The following is a 25,997-nucleotide window of genomic DNA, read 5'->3' on the forward strand; positions in this document are numbered from 1 at the left end:
CTCAAAACAACAGAAATTGGACTCTTCGTGATGGTTATGAATTTTCAATAATGTTTAAGGAAAATCCTATACATGTATATGTATTTTGAGTAACTCAATTTAAAAATATTTAAAAAATATTCGGGGGCTATTTTCTTACACTTATTAAAGACTTTAGCTTAACATACGCATTACGATGTATTTGGTAACTTCCTTATTGTTAATTTCAATGATATTTGTGTCCAATTTTGCATGCACTAGAAAAGTAGAAAAAAAATTAAACTTTTTAGAATAAGATCAAATGACTGATATAGTGTACACGATTTTTAAAAAAAAAAATAATGTGACGCAAATTCTGCGAAGACTTGTTTGAGTTTTTTTCCCCTACAAATTCACTGATTCTGTTTAATTGTAGGGCACTGTTTTATTAAAGAATCCTGTATGAAAAATGGTGAAACAGACAATTCAAACAAATGTTTGATGTGTAATACTTCAGCCAGCTTGCATTCTTTGTCTCCAAATCACGGTATTATCATATAACATTGTTTTATATATATATATATATATATATATATATATATATATATATATATATATATATATATATATATATATATATATATATATATATACTTTGTTTTGACACTCTGAATATCTATATATCCCGATTCATTTCATGTCAAGGATGATAGATTATTTTAATAATGTTAATTTTAATACCCAATTTTATTGCTTTTCAAAAAATATAATACTGTGTCTTCATCTTAACGAAATGCAAAATCACGTGATGGTTTAAGGACCGGGCATAATATTTAACTTTCATCATCATTATCATAAAAGAAATACTACATATAAGGAAGATTATATTGTAAATAATTTAAGAAGCACGTTATATTTTGTCATGTTCACTGCTTATAATGTTAAAACGACCGCATATAACTTTAAATACACCTAATGTAATGTTAAAAGCACCTCGTATAATTACAAAACTTTATATTATCATATAATGAATGATGTACTGTTAGTATGTAATGAAAGTTGCACATGATATAATGTAAGAAAGACTTTATATAATCAAGATTATAAGAACACTACATATAATGTTCAATCCTCATATTTGACAATTCTAGTGTTCCATTGATGAGATTTGAAAGCTTGCTTACAAAGTGCAGATTCTTAATTGTTCAATTCCTTGGCCCTAGAGGTAGGGCGGTGCCACAATAGGGGATTAAGGTTCGGACCAAATATTATATGAAAGTTAGAGGACAGTAAATATTAAATTGATCATTCCATGGGCCTCTGGTAAGGGTTGGGTCACAATGGGGGATCAAAGTTTTACATAAAAAATATTCAATTAAATAATTTGCATTGAAATATATGGAGAAAAATCTTGAAAAATCGTCATTTCAAGAATAACAATTATTTGATTAAGGATATTAAAATGCAACTATTCTTATATCGTATGGATTCAAACTTATATAATTCGATGCCCAGGGATCTTTGGAAGGCTACAATACGAGAAAACATTTTATGGTGAAATATACAGGAAAAAATCTTCAAAATGTACTGAAGAGCCAAACCAGGTTCACTACAATCAAAAACTCCCAAGTTGCGTGGATTTATGTATTTTTTTTTAAATAGGGACGGGGCTGGGTAAAGTCGGGTATCAAATATCAGGGTATACATATACACAGGACGTCAAATTCTTCTCCATAATAGCAACGTCATGTTAGTCATATTAATTTTGAAACATACCCAAGTTCTTTACATTCAGAGAATTTTGGCGGGGTCACAGTTTGGGTTCATAGTGTTTTATGGTATTAAAAAGGGATTTTTTTTCAAAAGTCTTCTAAATAACAGAGCTTTTAAGGGTTCTCTTGTGAGTGTTGGGCCTTTTGTTTTGTTATCAAAAAACTTTTAAAATGAATTAACTTGAAATTCTGTATATACGTACTTTTCCTACTTTATAGGATTAAAATGTGGGTGTTAGAGTGAATGTGTGTGGGTTCAAGTGTTTGTAAATATTTTGAATTTAAAGTAACCAGATACTTGCAATGAATTACATGTACTCATCGTGCATTTTTCTTACTTTTTTTAAATGTCAGTTAAATTCATGAGAGAGTTGAAAATTTGCATGAAAATTCAGAATCGTTCGAAATGTGGATCTTTTTTTTCCTCCAAAAAACTTAGACATGAAGCTCAAAGAAAATTGTATCTTTATCTGAAAACCAATACTTTCTTGTTCAATGGTAGAGCATATATGCAATAAAGGTCAATGGCTGACGATAGTTAAATGTATGTTGGGAAGTAATATTGATCCATGTGTATTGGGTACAATCTCAGTAATTTGATAATTGTCCAAATATTTTTTTTAACAGGCTCTGATAAACTTTTAACGTTAAAACAATAATAAATCTTTCGGCAATATCAGACTTTCTTAACAGAACTTATGAGTTATATACTCTGGTAATATTTTGACTTCAGATTAATAATTGACATTTTTTTATTTGCTTTTTTGTTGGCTTTCCTCTTTAGCATACTGTAATATTGGTGGTCTCTGTGTAGCCCACGGGCTTGAAAACGGTGAAAAGTCTTGTTTTTATTGTAACACGACAATCAACAGAGAAAGCTGGTCATTGCGTCAGGGTAAGTGTCATTTCAAATATTTTCAATCATACAGAATGAAGATTTTTTTTCTGAATAAGGTAAATGATAGAAAATATATTTTATCTTTCCTTCAAAGCTCATTTTGGTCAGTTATATCTATACAATATAACACAAACATTTCACTTGGAAAAGAATAAAACCAGCCAATTCTCTACAAACGTATACATAAAACATAAGGTACCTTTTCCTAAACGGTTATATTCGATTTCTTGAGTCATTCAGGTGACTTTTATCTCTTTATTTTCGTCCGTCCTTCTTGCGTTTTCATTTGAACATTTTCAGTTTCTTCTCTAGAATGGTCCAACCTATATAGACAAATTTTTACAGATAGCATTTACGAGCAAAGGGTTACAAATATTAAAAATGTCATGGTCTCTGTTGCTGTCTCCCGAAGTTGTTGGGGCAAAACCATCAGATGTAATGCATTCTTTAAAATAATATTCTCCTTACTCCTGGACCTCATTAAGTTAAAAGGCTGGCATCGATTTAATTTCAATCAGTTATTTAACAGAATTGTGAAATTAGTGGCAATTGGTTTACATGTTCAAACTCCACGGCGGGGCTAGCTGAATATATTTTGTTAATGAACTATATCTAAAATATATTCTTTAGTTAGGGGCATAAAAAAGCAAACTATATGCATGATTTCCATTTGTATTCATCCTTTACGAATATATAAGATTTGTGGTTCGAGGATTCCTTGCTTAGGGGGAAGGAACACGAGTCAAGAGAAAGAGAACTTAATTAATATAAAAACATTTTATATTTTAAAAAGATATATTTCTTTTCTCTTTTTTGAAGGATATCTATTGCTTTTTGTTTGTGTGTTTATTGGGAATACTCTTTTTTTTTTTTACAAATGATGTGAAATTCTTGGTCCTTGGCCCATGTTTCAGACCATTGAGCGAGGCTTCCTTCGTTATGTTCTGAAAACACAATTCATCTTTGAAATTGATTTTCTCAGTCTAAATGTTTAGCAGGCAAACTATTAACATGATAGCAACTAACACATCAATTCACCTTCCCTCGGACTAACTGATTAGACACCAGGGGCTCGTTTCTCAAAAAGGCCTACGACTGGGCGTAAGCTTAGTCCGGACTAAGTCAGTGACTAAACCCAAAAATCGGACTAAGCAGCGTTTCACAAAAAGGCGCAGACTTAGTCGAGACTAAAGTTAAGCTTAAATCTACGCCTGCTCATGAGTAGGCGTAAGTTCTTAGTCTGTACACAACTTGGAAAAAGTGGCAAGTGTTTTGGTCATAAAGAGATAAAAGAATAATTATTTTGTACGTGTACGATATAATATCTAATCAGGTACATATATGATATGCGAAAAATCGTGAAATTTTCAATTATTATATAGGTAAATAGAAGGGTATTAAAAATCCAGCGAGGATGCAGACTTTTTTCCGTAAAAGGGTTTGATGAGCTAGAAATTTATAAGTAAGAATTTTGAATTGTGAAACTGGATAAGATATTAAGAAGTGCCCGAGTTTAAAAAAAAAAAGCAGGCACGCGTAGTATGGGGAGGGGGGGGGGGGCTGTAACCCTCCCGCTTTTTCAGTAATGGTGTTTTCTGTTAAAAATTAAGTTGTAATTTAGTCTGACCTACACTTTCAGTTTTTGTTTTCATGTACTGTCAAAGTTTGCTGAATATTTTGGTTACTCAATTACCTATCCCCCTCCCCCATCCCCCCCCACACACACTGGGTCTCTGATAATTTTTAATTTTTGAAATGGATAATTTTTTTTAAACTCCTCAAACAATATACATTTAGATATACCTTTTACCTTAATTTCCCCTTTTATCAAATATAAAATTTATAGAACAGAAAAATATGAATTTGTAAAATGTTCCAGCAATTAATTATCTTGTCTGTAATACTGTTTTTTCCTATTTCAAAGTATAAACTGTCATGGCGTTTAAGATGTGCAGGTGGGTCAATCATTTTTTAATTAATTTACAATCTATCATACTTTTCTCAGACGAATTTTGTTTGAGAGTGTCTTTTGATCGATTTATCAGATAAACACTTTATATTACAAGCATTTGAAAAGAAAGTGGTAAATGTGTTAAAATTTTTTTTTATTGTAAATGAGAAATAGAGTTTCAAATTTGCTCTCATTTAATGCATTATACTCATAAAACATATCAAGAAGAAGAAATTTTGCTTATCTAACATGACTTGTTAATATCTTTAAATCTAGATTAAATCTTCAAGAAATATTCAGCATCTATAAAAGAAATATTATATGATCATATTCTTAATGGAAATTGAAATTACTAGATTTAAAAGAAAAAGATGGTGATGGTATCTTTTTCTGAGTGTAGTATTTTGCTATATTAAATTTTCCTTGAGATGCTGCAGGTTGCCCCCCCCCCTTTTTTTTTGTCGCTGTAAGGCCGAGCACTGACAATTTTCATAATTCCATGACTTGGTTAGTTGATTAGCTTTTTGACTTGGTAAATTACATGACTTGGAAAGTAATTAGGTTTTTGATTGGAAAGTTAATGAAATTTTTTTGGTCACATTAATTTGGGAAGTTGACACCCCCCCCCCCCCGCAACTCCCACTTTTTGGTAGTTTAGTTTTCAGATTTTTTGGGAGGATTTTTTTTATTTAGGCAACATGTAATTGTAGTCTCTAAACCAAATAAAATATGATCTGCGCATGCTTAGTACTTAGCGGAGAAGTCTTAATCTTAGCTCTAGTCTTACACCGCTTTCTGAAACGCGATTTAGGCCCGTCTAAATTTTGGCGTAACTTACTTAGTCGGACTAACTTAGGCCCAAATCTACGACTTTTTGAGAAACGAGCCCCAGGGGCTCGTTTCTCAGAAAGGCCTACGACCAGGTGTAAGCTTAGTCCGGACTAAGTCAGTGACTAAAACCCAAAATCGGAATAAGTAGCGTTTCACAAAAAGGCGCAGACTTAGTCGAGACTAAAGTTCAGCTTAAATCTACGCCTGCTTATGAGTAGGCGTAAGTTCTTAGTCTGTACACAACTTGAAAAAAAGTGGCAAGTGTTTTGTTCATAAGGAGATAAAAGAATAAATATTTTGTATGTATACAATAACTAGTCATGTACATATATATATATATGATATGCGAAAAATTGCAAAATATACAGTTATTATGTATAAGGTAAATAGAAAGGTAGTAAAAATCCAGCGAGGATGCAGACTTTTTTCCGTAAAAAGGTTTGATGAGCTAGAAATTTGTAAGTAAGAATTTTGAATTGTGGAACTGGGTAAGATATTAAGAGTTAAAAAAAAAAAAAAAGCAGACACGCGTAGTATTGGGGAGGGGGCTGCACAATATTGTGCTTTCTAAATTACCTACCCCCTTCCCCATGATGGCATCTCCCCCACACACTGGATCCCTGATAATTTTTATTTTTGAAATGGATAATGTTTTTCATTAAAAAAAAACTCCTCAAACAATATACATTTAATGTATTTTCGATAATAAGAAATATTCGGTAATTATGCCATCAATTAAATTAATTCACCTTTTACCTTAATTTTCCCTTTAAAGCAATATGAGCTGCAACTTTGATGTCGGAAATTTTTGCTGCAAAATTGTAATTAACTATTTGAATGGCAGAAAAAAAGAACATTTATAAATTTCTGTTGTTCATATTTGCTGGAATAAATATCTATAAGCTTTGATTGAAGCAAAATTACATTATTGTCATCCTGTACAATATTGATCTCTTACAAAATACTATATATTTGTCTGTACAGAAGTCTTTCTTCTTAAACAATTAAGTACTCTATTGTAGTCTTACTGATCATAAAGGGTTGAATTACTTACAAATTTATCATAATAACACATTTTAACAGCAAAATAAAATTCTCAAGAATGCAGCTCATATTGCTTTTATTAAATATAAAATTTATAGAACAGAAAAATATGGTTTTGTAAAATGTTAATTATCTTGTCCGTAATACTGTTTTTTCCTATTTCAAAGAAGTAACTGTCATGGCGTATAAGATGAGTAGATGGGTCTATCATTTTTTTTTAAATAGGTACTTGTTTTTAATTAATTTACAATCTATCGTACTTTTATCAGACGAATTTTGTTTGAAAGTGTCTTTTGATCGATTTATGAACAGATAAACACGTGCACTTTATATTACATGCATTTGAAAAGAAAGTAGTCAATAACGTGTAAAAATATTTTTATTGTAAATGAGAAACAGTCATTTAATGCGTTATACTCATAAAACATATCAAGAAGAAGAAACTCTGCTTATCTTAAAATATCTATGAATATGTAAATCATGACTTGTTAATATCTTTAAATCTAGAAAAATCTTCAAGAAATATTCTGCATCTATAAAAGGAATATTATATGATCATATTCTTAATACAAATTGAAACGGATATACTAGATTTGAAAGAAAAAGATGGTGATGTTGAAATTTGTTCCTTTCCCGATCTAAATAAATCTGATTCCGACTGGAAATATATTAAATGAAAATATTTCAGAAATTTATAAAAAATACTACATTGTTTGCCTGTTATATGGATTGCAAGAAATTGATTAAAAACTAATTAAGCTTCTGCAAACCTTTAATAAGAATGCGTGTGATAATGGAAATGTTGTATATGCGTATTTTTACATGGACTACGTAAATTATCATTTCGATTTCAATGTTATAATGTATGTCCAACGTGTAATACATGTATTATAATACATGTATCAGCTTGAATGCCAAGAAATCTAATTCAGTTAGAATTGATTATTCTGTTATGAAATTATGAATTCAAAACAACTGATAATTTTTCAAAAATCTCTTATCCATATCTTAATGATAATTATATGACTTCATAATTGTTAAATTTTCCACGGGTCCGTAGAACGCGGTGGGGCCAGGCGGCCCCGGCCCTCCACTTTTTCAGAGTGTGTAGTATTTTGCTATATTAAATTTTCCTTCAGATGCTGGTTGCCCCCTCCCCCCGCCCCACTTTTTGTCGTTGTAAGGTCAAGCACTGGCAAATTCCATAATTCTATGACTTGGACAGTTGATTAACTTTTTTGACTTGGCGTGTTTTGTTTTTTGTTTTTTCTTTTTTTTTTTTGTCACATTAATTTGGGAAGTTGCACCCCCCCCCCCCCCCGCAACCCCCACTTTTTGGTAGTTTAGTTTTTTTTTTTTTCCTTGGCTTGTCAGATTTTTTTTGGGTGGGGTGGGGTGGGGGGGGGGGTCCCCACTTCTGAACGTTGCTACGAATCTTTTCCAGGCCTTTGCCACTACCTTATGTGTATTTATTTAAATGTAAAACATAAGTGAAATGACAATATGGCTTATTTTCAAAGGAAAATTACTTCAGTAAAATTCTTCATGCTTAATGTATTTATGCGTTGCCTTCGTGCTAACCTTTACAAAAAACTAAAATACTCTAGTATAAAGTAAAGTTAATTGATAAAATGAAGTGAATACTACGGGGCTTTCATTCAATTTTTCGCAAGTACGTATGCTATGTACATCGTTTGGGTTTTAATCGAAGTATCACAATCGAGTACATGACGTTTATGTTTTTCTAATGTAATTTGTACATATATAGATTTTCTTTTTAATTCATCTGAGCATACAAAAATAGTTATTTGATTTTAATGCTTTGACCTTGAAAAAACAGATAGGTTTGCGTAATATATCTGTTTGAAAGATGGTGAAGAGAGAAAACATGTACACGCGCTAATGCTTTCCGTGCCTTACTTCTGTTTGTAGGTTTAAGTTTGATATTAATTTGATCCGCCTCATGTAATTGTAGTCTCCAAACCAAATAAAATACGATCTGCTCATGCTTAGTACTTAGCGGAGAGGTCTTAGTCTTAGGCCCAGTCTTACGCCGCTTTCTAAAACGCGATTTAGGCCCGTTTAAATTTTGGCGTAACTTACTTAGTCGGACTACAACTTTTTGCATCTTCTTCTTTTAAATCTAGTAATTCTGTTTCAATTTCTATTAAGGACATAATCATATAATATTTCTTTTATATATGCAGATTGTTTCTTGAAGATTTTATCTAGATTTAAAGATATTAACAAGTCAGGATTTTCATATCATAAATATTTTTAGGTAAGCAAAATTTCTTCTTCTTGATATGTTTTATGAGTATAATGCCTTAAATAACAGCAAATTTGAAACTCTGTTTCTCATTTACAATAACAATAAAAAAAAACAAAACCATCTTTAACACGTTATTGATCATTTTCTTTTAAAATGCATGTAATACAAAGTATTTATCTGTTCATAAATCGATCAAAATACACTGTCAAACAAAATTCGTCTGAGAAAAGAACGATAGATTGTAAATTGATTAAAAACAAGTACCTATTTAAGTACCAGTCCATATAAAAATCAGACAAAATGGGTATAAGAGTGATACATGAAGGTTCTCAGAATTTGATGATTTTCCACACATAGATTTCTCTTGCACTATGATCCATGTATGTAAAATAAAAAATGTTTTAGTTCATTGTTACTATAGAAACCTGGCCAAACAAATTTCCCTAGCAACCGGCCAATTTTTCCATGCGGTAGGACAAAAAGTCACTCATCTTTTAGGACTTGAAATGAAATGTAAATATGAATAAAATTATTCCTCTTCACTAGCATAAAGGAGATACACATTTTAAGTGTTTTAACAACCCAACACGAAGATATCAGATTTAAAGTTAATTCTGTAATAGTCATTGGAAGATATACATGTTTTGCATTTTTTGCTGATTCAGCATTTTTCTTGATTTTGGCAATATTCAAGGTCAAATTAAAATTTGCATCTAAAAATTCCAGCTTTTGCATATATTTCACATACAAGTAGAGGAATGTCTCTAATGAAATCTGAATTCAAACATGTGGGTTTTTTTGAAAATTAGTGTCCGTTGCCTAGCAACAATAATGGATGTTTTGATAAATAAATAGTGAAGAATTGTGCAGTGTTACAAAGAAAAATAGTATAAATTGTTATCTTAGAGTACTAGAAATAAATTTTAAAGTGATAGAACATAAATCAGACTTCTTAGCAAATTAAAGACTATTGTACAGTTACTTATCTCCATGGCAACAGCAAATTCCCCATAGCAACAAGGCGACAAAGCTTAATTTTGGCAGATATTCATGTACAGTGATAAGAAATGTTTCAAATTTAGTCCTAAAATTCCAGTTTAGCAAAATTAAAAATGTATTATGGACCTCATAAAAGTATTTTTGTTAAATAAATTTCCCATGGAAACGATTTTGAGAACAACCACTTGATTTCTTTGAGTGTTTGAAAGATTCATTCTCTGTAATTACTTTGGCTCTTATGTACGAGCAGGAGAATACATAGTCACAGAATTTCTTTTAACTTGCTATATGTGTTGTCAAGAATTTGATATCTTTAATTCATATGAGGCAAAAATGTGTTGCTATGTTACATGGTTACCATGGCAACGTGCTCTGAATTTCAAAAAATAACGTCTATGAACATGTTCAGAGTCCCATTATTGATAATGTTTACAGCAATTCAGAAAAGTGACAATGACTGTTTGTAAAAGTCAAAAACTTGCTCTCTTGTATGCAAATGGCCAATGTAATTTTGGTCTAATGAAAGTATTTTTGCATTAACATATTGAACACATACATGTAACAACTAAGATGTATCAGATAAAGAGTTAAAGCATTTTTTTATATAACCATGTAAATCGATATATCTGACAGATATGAAAGCCCAAGCCCAAGCACCAACTATTCAAAAGTTATGGTCAAGGTTAATTTTTAGCTCACCTGAGCGGAAGGCTCAAATTTTGTCCGTTATCTGTCGTTGTCACTATTAACTTTTCACATTTTCATCTCAAGAACCACTGGGCCAATATCAACCATAAAGTATACTTGGGTAAAGGGGATTTAAGTTTGTTCGAATGAAGGGCCACGCCTTCTTTCAAGGGGACATAATTGCGAATTCGTGAAAAATTTATGGCATCTTTTAAAAACCTTCTTCTCAAGAATTACTGTGGTAGAAAATTTGAATCTTATGTGGAAGCATCCTCAGGTAGTGTAGATTCAAGTTTGTTCTAATCATGACCCCCTGGAGTAAGATGGGGCCACAGTAGACAATCAAAGTTTTACATAGGAATACAAAGGGAAAATCTTCTTTTCAAGAACAGCAAAGCCATGATTGATCATATTTATATTGAAGCATTCTCAGGTAGTGTAGATTCAAGTTTGTTCAAATCATGACCCCCGGGGGTAGGGTTGGGGCAACAATGGATGATCAAAGTTTTGCATAGGAATACAAAGGAAAATCTTTAAAATTCTTATTCTCAAGAACAGCAAAACCGTGATTTGTCATAATAAAATAAAAGCATCTTCTGCAGGTAATGTAGATTCAAATTGGATCAAATCATGACCCCTAGGAGTATAGAGGGGCCATAAAAGGAGATCATAGTTATACAAAGGAATATAAAGGATAAATCAATAAAAATTTCTTCTTAAGAACAGCAAAGATATTATAAGTCATGTTTGTTTAAATCATACCCCCCCCCCCCAAGGAACCACTTTAAATATTCAAACTTTTCAATACTGAACTGATTTCTGCATATTCCTAGCCAAATTGCTCAGGTGAGCGATGTGGCCCATGGGCCCTTGTGTCTTCAAGTGGGTCAAACTCCAAGGTCAAGGTCAAAAAATCAAAATTAATGGTACGCAGGGGATAATTTTGTCATAAGAAATACACTTGCACAATATAAAAGCCCTAGCATCAACTGTTCAAAAGTTATGGCCAAGGTTAAAGTTTTTCAAAAGTAGTTCAAACTCTAAGTTGAAAGTCAAAAAAGTTTACACCCATGGAAAGTTCTTGTCAAGATGAATATACATGTGAAATATGAAAACCCTAGAACCAACTGTTCAAAAATTATGGCCAAGGTTAAAGTTGGGTAAATATTTGCAAAAGTGGGTCATAATTCAAGGTCAAGAGGACTAATATGTTGGGACCCAAAGGAAGATCTTGTCACAAGGAATACACTTGTGAAATATGAAAGCCATAGCTCCAACCAATCAAAAGTTATAGGCAAGGTTAAAGTAGTTTTAGCGGACAGACAGACAGACTGAAGAACAGGACAAAAACTATATACCCCCGAATCTTCTAGCATAAACACTAGAGACATCCTATATATAGGTAATTGAAAAGCCTTCAATTAGATGGTGTTCATGCCATCCAAATACAATAATATAACCATGATTTGTTATAAAATGCAGATTACCTCTTCATCCATTTAAAATTAACAGACCTGACGTCTGAACATATTTACAAGGAAGCTTTCCTCTTTATGTACACCGCTAATTCCATTGCCCTAATTTTGACACATTTTAATCTGTTTGTTTGTTTATTGTTTAAAGTCCCTTTCAAGAATGTTTCACTTATATGGAGACGCCACCACTTGCCGGTGTAGGACTGCAAATTTTTACCTATACTTGGCACTCAGGGCCACTGAGCAGTGGGTTGCTTTATACGGTCAAATCCAAAGGACCGATCTCCACATCTTGCAGTGGATTCGAAGCCTCGATGTAAGGATCAGTTCCTTACTTCACGACTTTAAAGCAGACGCTCTAACCACTGCGCTACGCGGATGACATTTTAATCTAAGTTCCATTTCAATAATTCTGTTGTTTTTCCCTTAAGAATTAATTTTTTTTCTCTTAAGAGAATTTAAAGTGTAGTAAATGTACATTGGAATTTTCAATGCCTAGGCTATACATGTTCTATTTTTAAATCATATTTTACTAAAATATACTGGTATAAATATCTTTTACTGAACTTTAGTAACACTAGAAATAGGTCCATAGGACATCAATGCTTTGCCGAGGATATGTTAGTAATGCAACATGAAAATTTGTATAATTGTATGAAAATTGATGAATAGTTTCTTTAAAATTGAAATCTTAAAAGTCGGATATAGATGATAAATTCTCACCAAATTATGTATAAGTGCATAAACTTACATAAATATGTCTTAAGCGGTTTCTTTAGAATTAAGGAAAATGCAAATCTATGAAAAGTGAGGTCAAGGTCACAGGAAAGTTCAAGGTTAAACATTTTTGAAGCAGTTGAATAGTTCTCACAAATACGTATCAGCATATTAAGTTTGATAAAAATATTTTGAATGGTTTATTTAAAACTGAGCTAAACACTAATAATGAAGTTAAGGTCAAATGAGAGGTCAAGGTCAAAAATGTTGATGCAGTTGAAAAGCTTACATAAGTATATATTGGCATATGAAGTTTGATAAAAATATTATGAATGGTTTCTTTAAAACTGAGTTAAACACAAATTGATAAAAGTGAGGTCAAGGTCAAATGAAAGGTTAAGTTTGATGCAGTTGAATTGCTTACATCAGTATGTACAGACCCTGAAACGTGCTACTACCCCAAAAAAGCGTATAACTTTCGTGCGCTTTTCGTTTCATGCAAACCGTGTAGCGTTTCGTGTAAACCGTGCAGCGTTTCGTGCAAACCGTGTAGCGTTTCGTGTAAACCGTGCAGCGTTTTGTGTAAGCTCCAAAGCGTTTCGTGCAAACCGTGTAGCGAGCGTGCGAGAAGCGTGTGAGAAACGTGCGACTTTCGTGTAAGAACCGTGTGAGAAACGTGCGACTTTCGTGCAAGAATCGTGTGAGAAACGTGTAGGATTCATTCGGAAGTCATTTCATTTTAAATATGGCTATCGATGGGTCAGGATGTCAAATAGTGTTGTTTATAGCTAATATTATTCGGAGATATTATACTGGATGTATTTTAAGAGTGAAATTTAAAAAAAAAGTATGAGAGCAACAAAATAAAATTACACGGTAATGTATATTTAATTTGTTTTTCTTTATTTTTTCTCTCAAAAATAAAGATGCACAGGAGATTTATTCAAATTAATTACATGTAATTACAGTGCATGTGCAACATTTTTAATGAATTGATTTTAATGCACAATCGGAGTGATCATATCTTTTTTATTTTATTTTCCAAAGAAAGCAACAAACGAAATTTCAAACGAAATTTTATCAGGACTCCGCTCTTGTCTATTTATTACCAGATTGTATTAAATAATTTTAATCAAAACTGTGTGTCATTAATAGTCTTCTAACACATAGCATTGGTTGATTAATAATTGAAAAATATGGGTATAATTCACATGTATTTACGAATGCAGGATTAGAAATTACCGAGAAGGGGGGGGGGGCGCATTTCAAAAACGCAAGCTTTAAATTTCAATATTTGTCGGTACCGGGTGTTAAAAAGCATAATTGTTTTGTATAAAGAAATAAATACTTAATTTATATGGTGCATCGGATGCACCACTTAAAATATATTGGAATATTTAAATCTTCAACTTCCCATTTGCAATGTGCGAATGTGATCAAGGTCATTTACGACAGCAACCACGGGCTCCACGAGCAGGGAATTGAAAACTTGTTTTGCTTTTATCTTTTATCAATCATGTCTAAAATACACCCGAGAATAACGATTGAGTTTAAATTTGTGATATTAAATGCTTATTTTTTTGTAATTTAATTGGTACACATAATACCTGTGGATTTTATTTTTAATCGACCCGAATTTCCGTGATCAGTGGATTGTTCGGCAGTCACAATATAAAAGAGTTTAGAAATAAATTATAAATAACAATTACATATCAGTTATTTTATAAATCAGGCAGCTTTAATTTGTATTTTTTAAAATATTTGAGTTTTCATGTAATGTACTTGGACATGTATACACGAATATTGCATGGTAAGTTGTGCCGTGACTTTTTGTAAATTACATAAAATTTCCCCTCTACCGAGTTTTATAATGAAGGAATTTACAAGGTGATGGGTACATGTATATTGTCATTTTAGGTACATGTAGAGAGAGCTAATTATCCTTTATACCCCCTCCCCGCGGGTTTTTCTTCCATTCTTCCATATAGAATTCTAATGTTAAATTAAAATCTATGATAAAACTTGGAGACATGAATATTCTTAAGCACAGTTACTTGCTTTTTTTAATAATTTTTTTCCGATAGTATAATTACTGAAACGACTGCCGGTGGTTATTAGCTATGTCAGATTTACAGATACACAAGTAAGATCTCGGTAATCCCCCCCCTCCTCGCTCCCGACCAAAAGAGAGAAAGAAAGAAAATGCATAATCATCCTCTTTTCTGCAATGTACTTATTAATTTTACATATTAAAGAGGTGGACCTGAATTAATTAAATAAAATAAACTTACTGCTAAATCATAAGAAAATCGATCCGTTCACGGAAATAAACACAGTACGATATTTATTAAAATTAATTACTAAAGTTAGATTTCGCTAATAAACGAGTTTTTAATATAATACTTAAAAAAAAATTAATGCCAAAAGAAATTATGAGGGGCAAATATAAATCTTTCTCTTGCAGTGTAAAATTTAGAGAAAAGAGGATGTACACTGACGATGATTGGCATATCACCTTAAAACAAGCGGATTACAAACGGAAAGAAAATCATGAATTATTAACTACTAAACTTTGAATATTTCTATCAGTTTATAAACATGTAGTACAGGAGTAGCGAGTTTTAATTTAAAAACGTACTGTGAAAGATTGCGACTCTTAATTAATCTATATTTAACCCGTAAAAAAAATAATGCCCGAGAGATTCCGAATAGAAAATCCAGATCGAGGCCAAAGCGTGCGAGAATCGTGTACAAAGCGTGTGAGAAACGTGTACAAAAGCATTTCGTGCAGCCTTTCGTGTAAACCGTGCAGCCTTTCGTGCAAAGCGTTTCGTGTAAACCGTGTAGCGTTTCGTGCAAACCGTGTAGCGTTTCGTGTAAACCGTGCAGCGTTTCGTGCAAACCGTGTAGCGAGCGTGTACCGTTCGTGCAGCGTGCGTGTGGGGTAGTAGCACGTTTCAGGGTCTGTAGCATTGGAAGTATGACACTAATTTAAGATAAGTGATGTCAAGATCAAAAGAAAGGTCAAGGTAAAAAAAATGATGCAGTTGAATAGCTCTTATCAGTATGTATCAGCATATGAAGTTTGATAACACTATCCAATGGTTTCTTTAAAACTGAGTTAAACACTAATTTAAGTAAAGTGAGGTCAAGGTCAAAGAAAAGGTCAAGGTCAAAAAATGTTGATGCAGTTGAATAGCTCTCAATAGTATATCAGCATATGAAGTTTGATAAAAATATCTTGAATGTTATCTTTAAAACTGAGCTAAACACTAAGTTAGGAATAGTGAAGTCAAGGTCAAAGAAAAGGTCAAGGTCAAGAAATGTTGATGCAGTTGCATAGCTCTCATCAATATCTATCAGCATATGAAGTTTGATGAAAATATCTTGGATAGTTTCTTTGAAACTGAGCTTTTGAACTGAGCTAAACGCAAAGCGCGACAGAAGGACGGAAGATGGACATAACAAACACTATATGCCCCGGCCATACTCATGGCGCGGGGCATAAAAATTCCATCTAGTGATAAGATATGGAGAATCGAATCTATGAAATTAAATCTTTTAGACCCTGTTAACACAAAAAGCACAAAATAGGTCCTATTTTGGTTATGATACCGAAAAGAAAAAAAATGTTTAATTTTCCTAATAAATGTATCATAGTAGTATTGTACCGCATGTTGTAGCTTATTAGTTATTATTAGCTCAGTTAGAGATTGTGTGGGACCAGAACTGAAAGCCAGGGTTATTGTTAATACTTAATATGTGTATATCAATTTCAAAAGAATGACTGCACTTAAGGAAATGCAAAATTTGCGACAAAATAAATTTTCAAACCAAGCATTTTTCTTTTCATTGCAATAATGGTCAACATCCAATCTACAACTTTATGTAATTACGTTTAATAAAAGTGTGTATTTACGAAGTTCGAATCTGTTTTCAAAGGCAGTGGTGATCACAATTTCTTGAATCCCTGTTCGATATTGAGGAAGCCCACTTTTTTACTGACTTTATACATAGTCAGCGCATGTTCGTCTATTGTTCTACGTTTAACAGTAGTTGTATATTTGCATAAATAATAAAGTGTCAAAAGGAGATTAATAGACAAACATGCGCTCATGGTTAAAAAGAGAAAAAAACTGCTTCTTCTTACATTCGCTCTCTGTGTTGTAATCAAGGATTGTGACATGTTGAATTCACCACCTGATTTCTTACCTCAGGTAACTTTGTGAATACTAATTCCGCCACGTGACTTGTAAGGTAGCATGTTTAATGCTAACTAGGACACTGTGTTCGAACACGTGAAGTCATGTGGCATTGATATAAAATCTGCTTCAATTACATTGACGTGCTCATATTGTTAATTTCATTTTGAAACCTTTGTCAGGAGTGTATTTGTGCCATACAGAATGGAGAGGGAGAAGAGTGATCATGTTCTTTTTTTCAAACAAGTCATGGTTATTTATCAAGTCTAATTTTAGACCCATTCTTACAATGTTAGCTCCTCCTCTCATGCATACCTAATATTCAATCAAGTAAGTGTAAATTCACTATATTTGGAAAGCAGTTAGGACAAAAAAACACTGAATCATTTTATTGTATCACAGTCTAAAATCATTTTAAGATTTAAAATTGGTTCCAAATTGATAAAATTCTGGCATAAACATACAAAAGTGAATTAAGATTTAGATATAAAAGCAACAGAAGCAACCGAAAAATACCAAAAAACAGGCGTTAAGTGCAGTCATCCTTTTAATGAATTTCCATATTTAAAATTTAAAAAAAATGGATATTTAATTTTTTAAAGACTTTCTATACCTTTTTTTTTTATATATTTTCCATAATACTTGTATCACATATAATGCATAGCAAAGCTCTTTATTTAGAGTAAGTTCCAAACTTTTCAAAAAGAGGAAATTTAGACCACATCATTGCCTATAAATACACATTCCACTTGTATAGAATTGAATCTTATTAAAAAATATATCAACAGATAAAAACTTGCAGAGAGTTAATTTGAAAATACTTTTCAATATCATTGCTTAAGCAACCCTTGTCGATCAAAGTTATCTTCTTATTCTTTCTTGAAATATCTAAATATTTGTTGAATGTTTATGAAAAAAAGAAGAAATATTAAGAAATTATAGCTTTTCATACTTTGTTTCCAAGGTTTTTTTGTTTGTTGTTTAACGTCCCTCTCGAGAATTTTTCACTCATATGGAGACGCCACCACTTGCCGCAGGAGAGCTGCAAATTTTGTCCAATACTCGGTACTTACGGCCATTGAGCAGTGAGGGATCTTCTTCGTGCCAGCACCTACTGCGACACGGGACCTCGGTTTATACGGTCTAATTCGAAGGACCGGTCTCCACGTCCCACAGTGGGATTCGAACCCGCAACGTAAGGATCAACTCCTTACACTGCGACTCTAGAGCAGACGCTCTAACCACTGCGCCACACGGGCGACTGTTTCCAAGGTAACAAGACAACAAGTTTTTGACTTTTACACACGGTCATTGTCACTTTGCTGAATTGCTGTAAACATTAATAATGGGACTCTGGAAATGTTCGTACATGTTATTTTTTTGAAATTCAGAGTAAGTTGCCATGGTAACCATTTAACATAGCAACACATTTTTGCCTCATATGAATTAAAGGTATTAGATTCTTGACAAACATATAGCAAGTTAAAAGAAATTCTGTGACTATGTATTCTCCTGCTCGTACATAAGAGCCAAAGTAATTACAGAGAATGAATCTTTCAAACACTCAAAGAAATCAAGTGGTTGTTATGTTCTCAAAATCGTTTCCATGGGAAATTTATTTAACAAAAATACTTTTATGAGGTCCATAATACATTTTTAATTTTGCTAAACTGGAATTTTAGGACTAAATTTGAAACATTTCTCATTACTGTACATGAATATCTGCCAAAATTAAGCTTTGTCGCCTTGTTGCTATGGGGAATTTGCTGTTGCCATGGAGATAAGTAACTGTACAATAGTCTTTAATTTGCTAAGAAGTCTGATTTATGTTCTATCACTTTAAAATTTATTTCTAGTACTCTAAGATAACAATTTATACTATTTTTCTTTGTAACACTGCACAATTCTTCACTATTTATTTATCAAAACATCCATTATTGTTGCTAGGCAACGGACACTAATTTTCAAAAAACCCACATGTTTCGATTCAGATTTCATTAGAGACATTCCTCTACTTGTATGTGAAATACATGCAAAAGCTGGAATTTTTAGATGCAAATTTTAATTTGACCTTGAATATTGCCAAAATCAAGAAAAATGCTGAATCAGCAAAAAATGCAAAACATGTATATCTTCCAATGACTATTACAGAATTAACTTTAAATCTGATATCTTCGTGTTGGGTTGTTAAAACACTTAAAATGTGTATCTCCTTTATGCTAGTGAAGAGGAATAATTTTATTCATATTTACATTTCATTTCAAGTCCTAACAGATGAGTGACTTTTTGTCCTACCGCATGGAAAAATTGGCCGGTTGCTAGGGAAATTTGTTTGGCCAGGTTTCCATAGTAACCATGAACTAAAACATTTTTTATTTTACATACATGGATCATAGTGCAAGAGAAATCTATGTGTGGAAAATCAACAAATTCTGAGAACCTTCATGTATCACTCTTATACCCATTTTGTCTGATTTTTATATGGACTGGTACTTAAAAAAATGATAGAACGATCTGCACATCTTATACACCATGACAGTTAGTCCTTTGAAATAGGAGAACAAAAAACAGTATTACGTACAAGATAATTAATTACTGGAACATTTTACAAATTCATATTTTTTCTAAACTATAAATTTTATATTTAATTAAAGGGGAAATTAAGCTAAAAGAAGCATTAACTTAATTGATGGCATAGTTATCGAATATGTCTTATTATCGAAAATATATTAAATGTATATTGTTTGAGGTTTTTTTCCCCAATAGCATTATCCATTTTAAAAAATTATGAGGGACCCAGTGTGTGGGGGAGAGGGGTTAGGGGTTAGGTAATTGAGTAACCAAAAAATTCAGCAAACTTTGACTGTACAAAAAAATAAATACTGAAAGTGTAGGTCAGTCTAAATAGTAAGTTAATTTTTAACAAAAAACACTATTACTGGAAAAAGCGGGAGGGTTGCAACCACCTCCCCCATGTTATACGTGCCTGCTTTTTCTTTCTTTCTTTCTTTCTTTTTTTTTTTAATTCGGGCACTTCTTAATATCTTAAGCTTACCCAGTTTCACAATTCAAAATTCTTACTTACAAATTTCTAGCTCATCAAACCTTTTACGGAAAAAAAGTCTGCATCCTCGCTGGATTTTTACTACCTTTCTATTTACTTGTATAATAATTGTATATTTCACGTGTATGTACATGAATAGGTATCGTTTACGTACAAAATAATTATTCTTTTATCTCTTTATGATCAAAACACTTGCCACTTTTTCAAGTTGTGTATGGACTAAGAACTTACGCCTACTCATGAGCAGGCCTAGATTTAAGCTTAACTTTAGTCTCGACCAAGTCTGCGCCTTTTTGTGAAACGCTACTTAGTCCGATTTTGGGGTTTAGTCACTGACTTAGTCCGGACTAAGCTTACGCCTGGTCGTAGGCCTTTTTGAGAAACGAGCCCCTGATGTTTCCGAGGTCCGTATTTGCTCTGCACCCAATTTGTTTTGATCCAATGGAAATTTGATCTTGATTACTATTCTTTATATCTGCATTTATCATTCATTGAAAGTAGACTAAAATTGTATAAATCTATTTTTTTTTTATCATCTAACTGCTCATTTTATTATTATTATTTTTTTTTTTTTTGCATGATTAATATAAATCGCTCTTCAATAACAGTAAAGTTCATATTGCCTGGACCCAGGAATTAGGGCGGGGCTTATTGGTTATATATTGAAATTTATTATTCATCAAATTTTATGTACTCCCGAAAAACAGGTGCATGCATTTAATGCTTATAAGATTTTTACAGAACTGTTAAAATTTTTGTTTTATGATCCAGACTTCAGGTTCTGGGTTTTTCCATTTGGCTACAGTTCGAAAATTTATGACGCACATACAAGTGACCGGCATGGTAAATTAGCCGTTTGTGTGTAATGTACTTTAATATTGTAGACTTTTGCATAATTGATGGGCATTGTGTTGAACATGGGAGAAGTGAACAGAACAGAGACTGCAAAGTCTGTAATGCATACAACAACAACACGGTCTGGCAAATAAGCAATGGTAAAGCAAACACATATTCTTAGTAACATATGTACAATTAGCATAAATATGATGTGTTCACATATGGTACAACTGATATCTTTTTGCAGGTCATTGTTATATACAAGAGACTTGTTTCAAAGATTTAGAAATTAATTCTACGTTTCCATGTCAGATATGCAATTCATCCAAGGATATCTTTGAATTTTCATTAAACCAGGGTAAGATAAATACATGTAAATGTGCAGTGATTATTTATTGCAATTTTTAGGTCGCCTGAGTCACTCAGGTGACCTATTGCTATCCGTTCTCGTCCTTCGGCGTGCATCGTGCGTCGTGCGTTAACATTTGAACATTTTTAGCTTCTTCTCTGAAACCACTTAACCAATTTCAACCAAATTTGGCATATAGCATCTATGGGTGAAGGGGAACAAAGATTGTGAATTTCATGGTCCCTGCCCCCCTGGGGCCTGAGGGGTGGGCTAAAACCACCAAAAATAATGCAATCTTTTAAAATCTTCTTCTTTACTCCCGGACATCAAGCAGTCAAACTGTTGGCATCATTGTAATAAGCATTGAGCCCTCTACCAAAATTGTGAAATTCATGGCCCCAGGGTCAGGGGTTCTGGCCCCAGGGCGGGGCTATATAGATCATATAGTGAAAGTGCATTATTTCTTTGAAAATCTTCTTCTCTGCTCCTGGGTATTAAATAAGGTAACTAAGTACATAGTTATGAAGAGCAAGAGTGCCTCTTCCAGAATTGTGAAATTCATGGCCCCAGGGTCAGGGGTTCTGGCCCCAGGGCGGGGCTATATAGATCATATAGTGAAAGTGCATTATTTTTTGAAAATCTTCTTCTCTGCTCCTGGGTATTAAATAAGGTAACTAAGTACATAGTTATGATGAGCAAGAGTGCCTCTTCCAGAATTGTGAAATTCATGGCCCCAGGGTCAGGGGTTCTGGTGTTAGGGTGGGGCTCTGTAGATTATATAGTGACAATCCATTTATTCTTTGAAAATCTTTTTCTCTGCTCCTGGGTATTAAATAAAGTAACTAAGTACATAGTTATGATGAGCAAGAGTGCCTCTTCCAAAATTGTGAAATTCATGGCCCCAGGGTCAGGGGTTCTGGCCCCAGGGTGGGGCTATATAGATCATATAGTGAAAATGCATTATTTCTTTGAAAATCTTCTTCTCTGCTCCTGGGTATTAAATAAGGTAACTAAGTACATAGTTATGATGAGCAAGAGTGCCTCTTCCAAAATTGTGAAATTCATGGCCCCAGGGTCAGGGGTTCTGGTGTTAGGGTGGGGCTCTGTAGATTATATAGTGAAAATGCATTAATTCTTTGAAAATCTTCTTCTCTGCTCCTGGGTATTAAATAAGGTAACTACATACATAGTTATGATGAGCAAGAATATCTCTTCCATAATTTTGAATTTCATGGCCCCAGGGTCAGGGGTTCTGGTGTTAGGGCGGGGCTCTATTGACTATATAGTGAAAATGCATTAATTCTTTGAAAATCTTCTCCTCTGCTCCTGGGCATTAAGATGATAAACTAAGTACATAGTTATGATGAGGAGGTGGGCCCCTTCCAGAATTGAGAAAGCCATGGCCCCTGGGTCAGGGGTTCTGGTGTTAGGGTGGGGCTCTATTGATTATATAGTGAAAATGCATTAATTCTTTGAAAATCTTCTCTGCTCCTGGGTATTATTTAAACAAACTAAGTGCATGGTTATGATGCATAAGGATGCCTTTTCAAAAATTGTGAATTTCATGGCCCCAGAGTCAGGGGTTCTGGTGTTAGGGCGGGGCTCTATTGATTATATAGTGAAAATGCATTGATTCTATGAAAATCTTCTTCTTTGCTACTGGAGATTATTTAAACAAACTAAGTGCATGATTAAGATAGGCAAGGATGCCTCTTCAAAAAATTTTAAATACATGGCCTCAGTTTTTGGGGTTCTTGAGGGGGGGGGGGGGGGGAGGGAGGCGGGCTCTATTGATTATATAGTGAAAATGCATTAACTCTATTAATTTATCATTAACTAATCCTGTCTGCTCCTAAGTGTTGAGCTGATAAATAAATTGCTTAGCTATGATGAAGATGGGAGCTTCGAACAGAATTTTTAAATCTTGTGGTCCTAGCGTCAGGGGTTCTGGCATAACGAGGAAGGGGGGGGTGCTTTTGATAATATGGTGGAAAAATGTTAATTCTTTGAAGTCCATAGTTATGATGATGAGGGCAACTCTTCCAAATTTGTAAATTTCTTGACCTTTGGTCTTGGGTTCTGGTGTTAGGGTAAGGCTTTGTTGAATCTAGTGAAAATGCATTGTACCTGTGAAATTCTTCTCTGCTTCTGGGCATATCGAAAGCAAACTGAGTAAAAGTTTAAATGATATAAGTAAGCGTATTTCTACCAGATTTTTGAACATCTGGACAATTTGTCTAAGCATTCTGGTCCTGGACAGGGCTCTATTAATTTGTATTCTACTGAGAGAAGTTATTCCCCTTTTCCATTCACCTTTGATAATTAATCACTGTAAATAATGTATTTGAAAGATTAATAGAATAAGATAATTATGCAAGAATGTTTATCGTATAATTCAAAAAGTACTTTCTTAGTTTTAATAATCAGGCACACCTGTAAGTAATAGATAAATAAAAATGAGACAAAAATAACTTATCTTATTAAAAGTTCTTCAAAGACCATAAGAGAGGTCAATGCTAGAGGTCTTAATATGGGTTTAAAAATAGTACAGAAGCACTAATAGTTTGTTAATAGTCTGCATGATGATAATGTTAAGTGGGGGACAGATTAGAACTTAAGTTATGAGTTGATACTGAATACTAGACTAATTATTTTGTTGATCCTGATATTCCTACTTCTCTTGCTTTAGGGCAACAAAGCTTCATCTATCAGTGTATTTAACTTCTAAATTGTTGTATTATAATCAGGTGACCGTTAAGGACCTTGGGCCTCTTGTTCCCTATATAAAATTTTTAGCATCGGGAATTTTTTAAAGAATATCACTACAGGGTAACAATATCAATTTTTGCCAAACTTCGATGAATGTACAGCTTGGTGATACCTGTGTATGTAAATGTGGATATCATGTGTTTAATCAAATGTTCTCTATTGTAAAATACTTACTTTCAATGAAAAAGAATTTAACATTAATTTTTGTAATATTTCGGCAGATCAATATATTTAACAAAAACTCCTTAAAGCCACCAGTCCTGTGCTTTTCATTCTCTTTAGATGAATGAAAAATGAAAACTAAAGCAAGAGTAAAGCCTGATCAGTGACTGTTTTTTGTTATTCTAAAGCGTACTGTGATATTGGTGGTTTTTGTGTGGCTGACGGGCAGAAAAATGATGCCAATCCTTGTTTGTATTGTAACACGTCACTCACCAGGGAAAACTGGTCATTTAGGCAAGGTAATTGTCACTAATTTATTCTATTCAGAGGTTTTGCTAAAATTGACCTTCAAAAGTTTAAAATACCAAACTTGTATTTCTTCATGTTAATTTATACTTTCTACATACTTTAGCTAATTCGTTGAATATAAGTAGTCCATTTTTTATTAAGTAAGAGACATAAAGGTACGATTGCTTTTGACACCAGAAGCAATCGGAGCGGAGGCGGGGGAGGCGGGGGGATGTCCCATTGTTTTACTGTGAAATTAGTTTTCATTGATTTTAGTCTACTGATCACCTTATTTTATTTTCGCATACATGTATTATTTGAATCATATATCCAAACTAATATTTCCTCCTGACTTTGACATACGTTTACCTACAAAAGTAACACATTTTACATAAATGGAAGTTGCATACAGCATGGTAGTAACGAAACGAACAAATACTGCAGAATCTGTGAAGCAGATACCAAAAACAGCACCTAGCAAATAAAAGATGGTAAAGCTTTTTTTTAAAAAATGCTATATTAAAAAGCATGTGTTTTTTTAATATAATAAAAAAAGATATCTTTTCAGGACACTGCTATATACAAGGAATCTGTTTTGAAAACTCTGAAATGAATTCTACATTCCCCTGTCAGATATGCAATTCATCAAAGGATGTCTATCAATTTTCATCTAATCCAGGTATGTTTATCAACTTGAATCGACACAGTGCTGTGTGAAGTGATATTGTTTTGTAAATTGTCTGAAAATATGTCATGATGAAAATGTTTAGACCATGTATAGGTTAAGATTTATTATTGCTGCCTCGATAAATGTGTTTTTTTTTTTAATTTTGCAAATAGAAGTAAATATTAATTATTGTTGATTGCATGTATTTTATGCATTATTTTGAGTCATAAAATCTTCATATGACAAGGTGAAGATAACTAAGAATGATCAATTAAAAAAAATTAACAAACAATATAAATTTGTGATCAGGATATAAAAAACTAACCCCCGGAAATTCCAAAAGGCGAAAATCAGGTGACTAGGAATAGTGGGCATCGCCTGTTGACCGGTACCCCACACCTCCAACCCCATCCCCTTCGAGTATGTGTTTTGATCAGGTAGACGGAACATTCCGTAGTTAAATTTAGTATAAATCAAGAGCCTAACAATTGCTATGGATTCTGTCAGTCAAAATGCAATCCAGTGATAGGTTATGGGAAAAAATATCAATATTTCCTCTTAAACTGGTGCTATGCTTAAATGCACCGGCTTTTTCTTTCTCTCTTTTTTTCTTCTTTATTTTCCTTTTCTTTTTTCTTTTTCTTTTTTTCTTTTTTTTTTTTTTTTTTTTTTTTTTTTTTTTTTTTTTTTGGCTACATAGGCCAAAAGCTAAAGTGAGCTCCTTTAATTGTCCCTCTTTTTCAATTTCTTATCCAGAAGGTTTAGGTCAATTTCAAGCACTTTTCCATAGTTTAGGGAATTCTGATTTGATTATTATGGATTTAGGGCTGGGCTAAATCTTGGATCAAATTTAAATGAGTTTTACAGGATTTATAAAAAAAAAAAAAATCAGAATTCCTTCTTTATTATAAAAGGATCATATCACAATATAAGCATCAGATATAACATATTATTTGATTTCAAGTCAGATTAGTCCTGCAACTCGGGGCTATGATGACGCCATTATATGGAGTATAGTCTTTTAATGGGAAAAAATCCCTTGAAATAAAAACCGC

At 32.9% G+C, this 25,997-nt stretch overlaps 1 protein-coding gene across 1 annotated transcript in view; it reads left to right on the forward strand.

The window, feature by feature from the left end:
- The first annotated feature begins 412 nt into the window (after positions 1-412).
- The window catches only part of LOC133176068 (uncharacterized), a 30,283-nt gene continuing 4,698 nt past the window's right edge, over positions 413-25,997 (forward strand). The window contains exons 1-6 of the mRNA XM_061311240.1: positions 413-505; positions 2,515-2,625; positions 20,755-20,865; positions 20,955-21,065; positions 24,176-24,286; positions 24,844-24,954. Of these exons, the coding sequence (XP_061167224.1) occupies positions 421-505; positions 2,515-2,625; positions 20,755-20,865; positions 20,955-21,065; positions 24,176-24,286; positions 24,844-24,954 (640 nt within the window). The 5' untranslated portion in view covers positions 413-420. The remainder of the gene's footprint in view (positions 506-2,514; positions 2,626-20,754; positions 20,866-20,954; positions 21,066-24,175; positions 24,287-24,843; positions 24,955-25,997) is intronic.

Source organism: Saccostrea echinata, unplaced genomic scaffold (assembly GCF_033153115.1).
Source record: "Saccostrea echinata isolate AGI-Se365-2 ecotype Australia unplaced genomic scaffold, CSIRO_AGI_Sech_v1 ptg000065l, whole genome shotgun sequence".
Classification (NCBI taxonomy): Eukaryota; Metazoa; Mollusca; class Bivalvia; order Ostreida; family Ostreidae; genus Saccostrea; species Saccostrea echinata.